The sequence below is a fragment of the Ictalurus punctatus genome, chromosome 16 (assembly GCF_001660625.3).
Source record: "Ictalurus punctatus breed USDA103 chromosome 16, Coco_2.0, whole genome shotgun sequence".
NCBI classification, from domain to species: Eukaryota; Metazoa; Chordata; class Actinopteri; order Siluriformes; family Ictaluridae; genus Ictalurus; species Ictalurus punctatus.
In genome coordinates, this window is record NC_030431.2 from 13,843,083 (window position 1) to 13,855,101 (window position 12,019).

At 40.0% G+C, this 12,019-nt stretch overlaps 1 protein-coding gene across 2 annotated transcripts in view; it reads left to right on the plus strand.

The window, feature by feature from the left end:
• Positions 1-119: 119 nt before the first annotated feature.
• Positions 120-12,019, plus strand: part of robo3 (roundabout, axon guidance receptor, homolog 3 (Drosophila)) — a 103,247-nt gene continuing 91,347 nt past the window's right edge. For both annotated transcript variants that reach the window (XM_017489816.3, XM_053686801.1), the window contains exon 1: positions 120-654. In XM_017489816.3, the coding sequence (XP_017345305.1) occupies positions 591-654 (64 nt within the window). In that variant the 5' untranslated portion in view covers positions 120-590. The remainder of the gene's footprint in view (positions 655-12,019) is intronic.

The window sequence follows — 12,019 nt, forward strand, 5'->3', positions numbered from 1 at the left end:
ACTAGTGGCTCTACCACAGCCTCCCGTTTTATGGTGGTACTGTCTCTTTAAGACGCTCTCCAGCTACACGAGCACTGAAGGGGGCGCGAGGCTGCAGCCGTAAGCGTGCGCTGTGTGGAGCAGCGTTCATTCACGCTGAGAGAGACTGCGCGAGCACGGAGCGCGAGAGATGCAAACTACCCACGTGAATTAACAACTCACCAAGAGTCGTTAAAAAAAAACAAAAAAACAACTTAAATAACGTGGGTGTTTTTGTGTTTATAAATGTGTACTTCCTCGCGCTGCTGAAATATACAGGACTAGAGAGACAGAGAAAGAGAGAGATGTGTGCTTGAATGGAGTTAAGTGGCCAGATGGTTAAAGGATGTCCGGGAGAGTCAGCCTGAGACTGCGGTTTGAGCCGTGAAACAAACAAACAAACAAACAAACAAACAGCTATATGTGCATTGGATGGAGTTGCTTATCTTGTTCGGTGTGACTGTTTGGAAGTGACCAAAACACTGCTTTGGATCGTGTGGATGCTGAGCGCGCGCTAACGCTCCGGTTCTGTCCCTCTAACCCGCGGAGTCGCGGTAGTGCTGCCGGGGGTAATGGAGTTTCCCCGGACTTTACATGCTTTATCGCTTATATGCACGCTCATCTGCTGTGTACATGGTAAGTTCCAATTTAAAAACAAACAAACAAACAAAGTGTTTAGTGTCCAGAAGGCAACACCGTACGAGTTTATGGGTAAACGCGTATAAAAAGTTACAAATGTTTACGGCTTGAGGTTCATTAATAAAGCTTTTAAACGACAACCAAAACAAATGGTGTTCCTACAGTTTCACATGCACTCCGTTTGCTCATGTGGGTTTGCTGTGCTGTGTGCACACTGATCCAACAGAGAATATGTAATGTATAGAGGATGTAAACGCTTTATAGGCTAGCTCTTTATACGATATAACAAGGTTTTAATTAATAATAAGACACTGCGGTAAACTATGTGCCTTGGTTAAGGTCGTTATCCAGCTGCAAAACAAAATGTTTTCACCAGCCTGTTAACTTTTTTTTTTTTTTTAAAGGAGTGTTAAAATATTGTTTTAATCGAATCAAAGTAAAGCGCGATGCTACAGTGACACCCGGCTGTACATCTCTCTGCTTTCACTGAGTGATGTTTTTTAAAGCGTTTAACAACTTTTGATTACACTGTATGATGTCATAAGCTTATATGAATATTTAAAATAGATGTATATCTGAACAGATGATTTTTTTTTTTAAATCATAGATGGTAAAAAGAACACAGAAAAAAACTCCTAAAGAAAATCATTACATAATCTAGCTATTTCCACTAATAAATGTATTATATGCTTTCTCCTTAATCATGTTGGCTCTTTGCGTTTATTATTTCCCCAGTTTAACTGGCTTTGCTGTTTGGCAATAGCTTATTTTTATGATCTCACTGTCTGTGAGATTTGTCCCTGGTCTACCAGCTAGCACAATTGTACAGTGAATCAGGAGGCTACACAGGGACCAAGCAGGGAAATGATATTCTAAACCAATACGTAACAGTTGTGAAATAAATTCTATGGTCCTATGGTCTCAGACATTTTACTCTCTGTTGACTTTCCTAAAGCATGGGTTGCACACGGGGGCATGGTGAGTTAGTGGTTAGGACATTTGCATTGCACCTTCAGGGTTGGGGGTTTGAATCCTGCCTCCTTCCTGTGTGCACGGAATTTGCGTGTGCTCCTTGTGCTTCAGGGTTTTTCTCCGGGTACTCTGGTTTCCTCCCCAAGTCCAAAGACATGCGTTGTAGGTTGACATGGGTTAGCACCCCATCCAGGGTGTCCCCCACCTTGTGCCTGAGAACCCTGGGATAGGCTCCAGGCTTCCCCATGATCCTGTGTAGGATAAGTGATATAGAAAATGGATGGTTTGCACAAACAGTATCAGTCAAGGCTAAACTTCCGTGCCTATTTGAATCATCCGGTTGATAAACCTGGTATAAGTTGGCTGAGTTTGGCAGAGAAACCCTTCAGTTCATTGACAGGCTGTGAAAGCTGTTTTACTATACCGATGGTATGCGTGGAGTGGCTGCTGGCTATCTACTCACCCTTTCTCACCTGATAAAGGTGCAGAGAAAAAGAGAGGCTATAGAGTTACACCTAAAGGGCTCAACTTTGTCATAGTTGTCTGCTCTGCTCAAGGGCAGTTTGGTGGATGTGTGTGAGCGTGTGTAACTGGAGGAGTTAGTGCAGTTTCTTTTGAAGGGTTTGAAATAGCCCCTGAAACAGCTGTCACTTCTCTCTTGATTGTCCTCAAACTTGCTCGTAATGGGAGTGAGGCATGGAGAAGCTCTTTGACTGTGAATAATGATACAGTAAGGGGCAGACGAACCTTAACGGTGTACGTGAGAATAGCCGTACAAAATACACACCGTATTTTGTCTTTACTTTGAGTGAAAACTTGAAGTGCACCAAGTGCTGCTGTGATTTAATATCGCCATGTTAATATTTACCGATGTCCAGATGAGTCGTGAGGAATGAGTATTTGTTCGATGTTTGACCCAAAGGGTTGTCTCACTCACATTTCCGTACAGGCATTCTCCATCTCTTGTCCGTATGTACACATACACATCTCCAGCCAAGTGCGCGCTGATGTCTCTGTTTGCAGCCTCTGCACCCTTGTACCAGCTATCTGATCCTCAGTAGGACACAATAGAAGCTTCAGACCATCCTACTCTTTTCAACATGTCCACTGATAAAGCATTCTCCCATGTCAACACCACTTCAAACAGGCTCCACGGTTAATAAATGAATGGACAAATGCATTCAGACATCTGTGTCTTATTGATTCAGTATTGGAGTGATCATAAATAAGCAGTGTACGAGCACCTCCTTTGAAAAAAGGCTTTACATTATATAACTTATGGCCTACGCAAAGCAAAATCATATTAGGTTTGTGAGAAAATGTCTGTGTTGATCCTTGTAAAAAATCTCACTCAGGGTGATGTGGTGCTGAAGGGTTGAATAGGGCCACAACACAAAGCATCAGCATCAATCTGTCGCTCCTGTGGCCCTGGCTGGCAGTTTAGGACAGCTTAATGGCTACTGCAGATTAGTTCCAGTTGTTTTTGTGGTGACCACAAAGATAGATTCTAAGGGACAAATCCTCGACCAATCAACACAACCGTGAAGTTAATGGTTAGAGTAGAGCTGGACGTTTTTTGCAGCTTAGTGTACATATCTCCTTATTAAGATGTTGACATTTAGAGGCTGTGGGTGGCTTACAGAAAAAAACACAGTGGTATTGTGTCTTTATTGGCAGCAAGGCCAGTACTTGGTAAGATTCGGTAAAGTTCTGTATAAAAACCTGTGTGAGAGGTTTCTGGAATTTAGATCTTTAATTTTAATATAAGTGGAGTCTTGTTGTACCACAAGGACAAACTCTGACTTTAATAGTAAAATAAAGTCATATTTACCTGTTTCTGATATAATCTGACAAATGGAAACAGTATTTTTATGGTGTGTGATGCTGGGAACAACATACAGTTGGGGAAATACATTTTTTTCGGTAAATATATTTCCTATGTGGCTATTCACATGAAATCTTCACCAGACATCAGTATAAACTCAAGAAATCCAGAAATATAAAGAATTTACAACATTAAAATCCATAAATATAGTTATGCATAATAAAGTGGAATGACACAGGAAAAAAGTATTGGACACGCTAAGAAGAAGCAGTTCTCCAAGGCAAGGTAAGGCAAGGAACCAGCTGAAATCCTTAAGTAATTATACAAAATTTATTTACTGAAAAAAATGCTGGGGCATCCAATACTTATTTCCCCCACTGTATCTAGATACATGAAGACAATTTCACAGCATGCATCATGATAATTAGTTTTGTTGATGCTTCTATCATATAAAAAAATCTCTGCCACATTATGTAAGGAGTAAAACACAATGGGGCGTATTGTTTTCGGAAAATAACACAGTGAAGGGGTGGTGTGGTACTACCCAGAAGTTTATTCTTACATATAATGATGTGGAATGTTCGCAGAACAAGTTCCTTATGTTATTACTTATGTTATAACAGCATTTTTTTTCTCTCTCACCATAATGAATTTTCTTTTACTTTTACACAATTCGTTGTTATCCAGATGAGGACGGGTTCTCTTCTGAGTCTGGTTCCTCTCAAGGTTTCTTCCTCATATCATCTTAGGGAGTTTTTCCTCGCCACCGTCGCCACCGGCTAGCTCAATAGGGATAAATTCACACACTTAAAATCTGTGTCCTGTGTTTATCTTTCTGTAAGGATGCTTTGAGACTATGTCCATTGTTATAAGCACCATACATATAAAATTTAATTGAAAAAATTCAGTTGAATTTAAGCTAATAAGACAGAAAAAAATACAGAGTATTACTGGGAAACCGGAAAGCATAATGTCTTACATCCTGAAGACTTTCTTAAAGCACCAACTTTACCTCTGACCGTTACAGCACCGACAATCTAGACCCCTTCCATAAATGTTAAATGATGTCTTGGCAAGACGCTCTTTATTTGAATGATATCATCTCGGTGTCTGCCCTTCCAGGATTTGTCAACATGCATGAAAAAGTATCAATAACTCCTGGAAGTTTAATCCAGTCAGGGACATCACCGTTATCTATATTTTAGCCTAGCATTATTGAGCCTGTTGTGGTTTTTGGTTGGGATATCACTTTAAAGAAATGATTACAAGCCTATACAAGACTACACAATTTACAAGCACGTGTAAACTGTACTTTGATTGTTGAGAAACAGAGATTATAGAGCTCAGTTCAGATGTGTGCTGATTTCTCCCATCTGGCTCCAACGCCTTTCGATATCAGAGTCAACACTCTCAAACTGAGCTGTCTCCACTTCTCAAACAGCAGGAGAGTGTTTTGTGTGTTTGCATACAATGAGTTTGTGTGCCATCCTTTGAGGCCTCAGTGTATCATCTGAGATTCCGTGACTTTGTTTTCTTTCTCGCTGTTTGCTTGGTGAACTGAATAAACTCAACCTAGAGAGAGAGACTGTATGTGTCTGTGTGCGTGTGTGTGTTTGATTGAGTGTATGAGTGTGTTGTGCTTCTGAAGGACACTGTAAACAGGAGGCCTCAAGGCCATGTGTGCTCTCTCATCAGGAGCCCTGAAACTAATGACACAGTCTCTGTCTGTACTCACAAACATACGCGCACACATACACGTGCACACAGCAAGCACACACACTCCCTCAGCTCTGTTTACTTCGCTCGCACGATCCCTGCTTCGTTTGCTGTGATTTGTCACCAGCTCCCTGCCACCACCATCAAACTTGAACAGGCTGGAAGAGCTTTTGAACAAAAAAAAAAATCCAAACACTTGCTTTCACTATGAGTTTAGAATGACTTTGAGGCTATTTGGCACAGGTTATTACTGGCACAATTGTTGTTTAATGGGTGTGCCAATGGAAATTGCAGCTTGTGAGTTGATTGTATTGATCGCCGAAAGCAATGTGAAGGATAGACTGAATGTGCCTCAGACTGTCTTTATTTCTGCTGAAAGGTTTCAAATGCTAGCAAGGTGAACCTTTTTTATTTCAGTGAACAGGCAGCACAGACTGATTTTATCAGCTCTCTTCTATGAGAAATAGTTTCCTACAGGGATGATGATTGGGCTGCTTTGCATTAACAAATTTCCTGACAGGCAAGCATTATTAGGTCAGCTAAGTTTAACCAAAAATGTCAGTGATATTACTTTTCTTGCACTCAACCCAGATAGATAGTTATAGAAAGCTTAGTTGATCCATTTAGAAAGTATCTAACATATATGAACCTTTAGAGCTATAAAAACAAGTCATTTTTTAATTTCCTTTCAATATATTTTCAGTATATTGCTGTTATATCTTGTTTAACATTTGTAACAACTTTCAAACCTGATATTAAGCTAAAATAAGGATCGGTCCAAAGGAATCTCACAAATGTGAAATACCAGAGGTGTGAAAGCACCATTTGACTTAATTGGTTTAAAGTGTAACTTCTAATTTTAAAGTTTCTATAGCAATGTAGGCTGTATTCTCGTAGATTAATCCACTATAAAACATTTAAACATTTTCCCTGGGCGCCTTAACCTAATCTATGCATTGTACCCTATATTTTGGGTAGTTTAGGGGTTTTCCTAGCCCATCGTTTTGACCATTTCCTGTGGTAATCATCCACCATCAAGGAAACAAAAAATATCCTGGCTGTGATCTGTTATCTTCTGGAGCAAATTCAGAGGGAGGGGGGTGGTTGTTGAAGGAGAATGTTAATGATGATACATGCACTGCAGTGCAAACTGAATATGCAAATACTAATGATTACGCATCTATCTTAAAATTTGTCAATCTGTGCAGTTCCTACACTTGCTTCGTGTTTGTAATTTCCACACTATGACTTCTGCTATACTTATTTATAGCAATTTGTTTTGCAAAGAGCGAGGTTGGTTATTTCCAGCGAGGAATCGGTGCTTGAGTTTTGAGGCGTATGATCAATATATTCCTCGTTTTTTTTTTCTGTTTTCCTTGTTGAATAATACCTGAAACAGAAAGCCCCCAGTTTGGAGAGATGAAGAGCGGAAACAGCGTTCTGACAGAACCTTCCAGGTGTCAACCCGCTGCCTTCAAACCAACTGCTGTGCTTAGCAAAAAAAACAACTTCATGAAATCACCTTTGCCAAAACTTTCAGACTGCTATCCTTACTACTGCCCGAAACATTCTGGACTGGAATTAGTCACACAGACGTAACACCCCCTCCTCCAAAACAAACATGGTGCATCTATATGGGCACTTGAGGCAGGCAGGAAGTGTAGAGGTGGGATTCCTTAGAGACTAATCTGCTGCAATGAGGAGGTTTTCAGGCCACCACTGGGAGGACCTGGAAACTGATGCTATCTGTGCCAGCTGTGGTATACTGACTTCTCTAGTCAAAGTCTTGTTCTCCATAGCCAAATCACTGGAGAGATCTGTTTCAGGAGGCCCTTGTTCGAGCAGCTGCTTTGAGGCTCCGCTGTCTTTACTCATGCACAATTTAGCATTCATACCCCACTTCTCTTCCTGCATCTCCACAGGAAAAGTCAAGCCCCCCTCCTGAGATATGTGATACCATCCACATATATTCCAGATGTATTTTACATTGGCTGTGAACGCTAGAATTAAACATGGTCAGAAGGAAAAGACTACAGTGTTGTTGTGTGATGACACTGTAGAGAAAGAGTAGAGAATCAGCACAAACTCTAGAAACTATCCACAGAACCACACTTTTGTATTTGGGGGGGGCGGAGTAAGCAAAATACAAAAGGTTAAGGGGCAAAACGTCAGTATATCGGTGTTTTGATTGATATCAGCATTTTTGACTTAGCAGCAAAAGGAGAAAAGACCAGAGGCAGTCTAGACCATGTCTCAGATGCAGCTCTGGGTACAGTCTTGGTTTTTTAATTTTTTTTCCTGAGATATCCCACAGAGAGTGAGAATGCAAGGTTACACTACCTTCCTTTAGTATCTTCTATTAAAGCTCCACACACACACACACACACACACACACATACACACACACGCAAAAATCAATAACTTCTACTGAGCACTACTTATACCCACTGGCTGAAGCTTTTTATATATATATATATATATATATATATATATATATATATATATATATATATATATATATATATAGCTGAGTTGCCAAAGCTTTGAGCAGCATGATGATGAAATTTTGTTGAAAGATTGATGTGATTAGAAACCCATCTATGGGATCCATTCAATATTTAGATTCTCATCTTCAGCCTTGAACTATTTTCTGACATTTTGCTTAAAATGAATACAGACACTCATCAATAATGTTCCCTATATTGGATTGACTATAATCCCAAGGCACGCTTTGAGTAATTATTCATTAACTGTAATATTTAAATCATTTCAAAAGGAAGTTTTCTTTCCTCTTTAGTTTAACCTACAAGGGTTATTGCCTATCTTTGAACTACATCAAAGCTTGTATAACAGACAAACCCTGAACCCATCGTAGCCCAGAATTTTTTATTTTCATGAAGATACATGACACCTCACTGTCTCTTCCTATTGGAATGAGAGATCCTAAACCTTGCCACAAATACACATCCTGAATTCTTCAGAAGACTACTCATAAGCTACTTGAGAACTCCCAAAGGTGTAAAGTTTATTTATTTATTTATTTATTTATTTATTTTAAGTTGTCACAGGATTTCCTGACTGCTAGTTTGTTTAATCCAGCCTCGGTTCTCCAGGCTTAGGCAGAAGAACTGTTTGTCCCTTAGGAAAGCAAGCCTCTGCTGTGTAATTTCCTTTGAGGCATGTGAAAGGTCCATTTCATCCTTCCTCCTTCCCCCTTAGTCAAGGGGCATAGCTTTATGGCCTCAGGTTTGTATTCTCATGCAAGTGTCCCTTTGTTGTGCCAGAGTGCAAAGAAAAGTTTGTCGAAGAAAGGTTGTTCAAGGAGACACCCCCACCTCCTAATTGAACACAGGGCAATGAATGAACATTTGCAAATCAATTCCCAGAAACCAGGAGAAAAAACAGAAGGATCGAGACTGTAAAACAACAAAGTTAGGTTCAGGGGGATGGCTGCTTACTGAAAGGAATTGCAGATGAAGCTGAAAAAAAGAAAGTTAGCCTTCTCTGATGCCTTCTTATTATGTTTCTCTGTTCCTTTTAAACGCCTGGCTTGTCAGATCCACATACAGTAGGATATTTTTTTTCAGTGCAGAAGTGCTGGTTCTCCTGCTGTGATCACACTTTCATTCCTGTCATGGATCACTGCTTACAGAATTCATTTTAAAGGTGCAATTAATATATCTTTTTTAGGCATTTACAGTCTAAGAAGCTACATTTGTTTGAAGTTTTATCACATGATAACAGAAATACTAATTCAGCTAGATGCTCTGATACTTTATATCTTAATTCTCACTAAGGTCATTAGTCTTAAGTCTCTTCTGTATGTGTTTACTTCAAGGCCTTCACACATGCTTCAAAAGAGAGGACAATTATTGAATTGACCTCTGACCTATACTTGAATGGTTACCATGGGAAGGGCATCTCCACACAGAATATTTGGCATATTTGCATATCATTGGGCTTCTACATTCATTGTTGTCAATTCCTCAGTTTGTATTGCGTACAAAATTTCTATTGTATAAACACATAAAAAGTCAAGCCTCAAGTGTAGAGTGTTCTTATGTCTTTTGTCGTCCTTGTTACTTTTGGACACTTCTTGCTGGAGCATAAGTCATGGTGATTTGTGGCCGTCTTCTTCTGTGGAGATCTTATTCCGTCACAGCTCCAACCCACTCACCCACCCCCGGTAGAGGAGATAAATCTGCTTAGCGCTAAAAGCCCATTCGGAGAGATCAGGGGAGTTGGCAGGACCCCGGCTTCACTCTCAGAGCTGGCATTCACATCCTGTCCTTGCTCAAGACAACAAGGTCAAACATTCACTCAAGCGTAAGTGCTGTGTAAGTTAGATAGCATGGTGCTGATCATCACTCGCATTGGCCAAATTTATCGTACCAATATCTCTTCATGATTGCAAATTCACCTGAAGAAAAAGTTACTAACAGCTGAGATTGAGTGCCAGGATTTAGTGGTGCTGTAGAACGTAATCTGAATGAAATCCAAGGCAGCAGTCTTAATGAACTGAATATTCTATGAATTTTGTGTACAGGGATGGACAAATCATGAATTTATAAGTAGCCCACAAGGCAAATAAATGCACCAGTATGCTGCCCAGTCCCATGTTTTGGTTGCCCAGAAACTGACTAGGCTGAAAAAGTGGTAAATATTAACTTTAGTTAAGTGCATTAATACAGACTAAGGAAAGTGAGCAAATTCATTAATTCTCTTTGAACTACGTTTAATGTAGTGCATCACGTTTGTGGTCTTGTCAAAAAGTCAGCTGGTCTTTGGACAGTGTTTTGGTTATGAGATAATGTTTGCACATGCTCAGCCTTGAGGTGAAATTTGTTTGTAGTAAGCAGGAGAGTTGTGACAGCTTTACGCCGCACTTTATTTTGCTCAGCTATCTGCGTGTTCCTGATTGTGAAAAGATACATGTGAATTTGGAACAAGTAGCATGCATTATAGTTGCAGTATCTCACCACTGTGAAGTGCTGTAACATGGATATATACCGAAAAAAAAAACTTGTTTTGTGAAGGTCAATAAGAGGTTTTTTCTTTTTTCATTATTGAACCCACTTATCCACAGGCAGCTATAAATAAAAACTAATAGACACAAAATCTTCCTGTCCTAGGAGACGAGGCTACTGATTTGCCAGTCCCTGGTATAAGAGCTAGTGTAGCTTAAGACTTCTTACTGTACATGGTATCTAGGACAGTGGAAACTTGCTTTTATACTTATTTATCAAGTCTAAAGCCCCGTGAGGATGAATTTAGTGTGTGTATGGCCATTTTTCTGTGTGGATAGCTTAGATATTCTCTAAGAGATGTCCTCTATGGCATATAAAAGCACTCCAGAAAGCCAGAAAGGCTGCATCACTCTGACAATGTGCTAAACCATGGGTTATAAAAGTCTCCATATCCTCAAAACACTATTCTCTATTTACAAATTTGGTAATCATTTTCCATGTATTTACAACTATGTGATATCTGCACACCTAATGCTCTATCATGGGTCAAATAATGGATCTGCTTTCTAGAAGTGGATGATTTCCCTTTTACTGCAGTATCATCTAGTCTCTACACTCCAGCTTCTATCCTGTTTAGCTCATTTTACACTCACAAGTACTTTCCCTTTAAAGTCCCCTATGTTACAGCTCCTCTGTGGCAGGTCCACGCGTTTGGCCTGTAATATTTATAAAGCTGCTCTCCGACTCCGTGCCTGCTGAGCCTCTCCTCCACCCCCTGCCAACCACAGTCTGTTCGATGCTCTATATGTGTCTGCTAAAAGCTATTAGCCAAGCCCTGGTGGTCTTCTCTCACTTCACCCAGCAGGCCAGAAGGCTTTTTGTTTTCAGAGGCAGAAAGGGTAAGAGGCTTGGGGATTCAGTGGTGAGCTAGTCTATACACAACTCGGAGGTTGGGCTTCTGCTGTCTAATGTACTCACTCTCTAAGGTCACTGTAAAAAAAAAAAAAAAAACAGACAGGAAATGGTTTTGTTTTAGCTTACATTTGTTACTAGCTCAAGGGCTGTTTTACTCAAAACTTTATTAGCAAGAAATGGAAGATAGAAATATGTTGAAGTGGTTTGAATTTGTCTTCAAGTGCCCTGAGTGATAAACTAAAGAGGTCCAAAAAAAGGCTATCTTTCAACTCCAGGTAATTGGTTTGAGTGGGACACCAGCAAATTCTGCTTTATCTTCTCTATCTCCTAAAAAGCATTTGCCCTTTGTTCATAATCCTATCGAGCCCTGGAGGATTTTGTGGAAGGGAAAGGTACTTGCCCAGTGGAACTAAAATGGCCTTATCAGAAATATCTTACACCTGTGTATGTCAGGAGCTGGGCAGGCAGCTTGTCATCGCTTTCTTCCTTTCCAGCAGAACTCTGGGCTGCTGCCCAAACAAAGCTTAAACCATATTATTAACCCTGGTATAGTTATCATCATCAGAAAGAATTGAGCAATTACTTTGACAACATTGCACATTGCAACATTGCAACATCTTTCCCAACAGTTAAAATTCACCTGATCTGTTTACAATTGCAGCTGAAACTGCAACCAGCACATTTATTCAAGTTACCGAAAAAAAAAAATCAATTTAAAATCCATTTGAAAATCTGATTAAATTATCAAAAACAAGTCCCCGTTCCTTGCAAGACACCCCCCTTACTACAAACTCATATAAAATTACACTGGCAATCAGAATGAATACAAATGTGACTTGTAACAGAAGACAAAATTACTCCCGTGATCCTATTCCCCTTTTCCTCCCACGGCAACGCTTTTCTGTGGTAACTGTTGAATGTGGAGCGTGTCATTTTGTGCCATCCAATTTAAACACTATGCATCAGA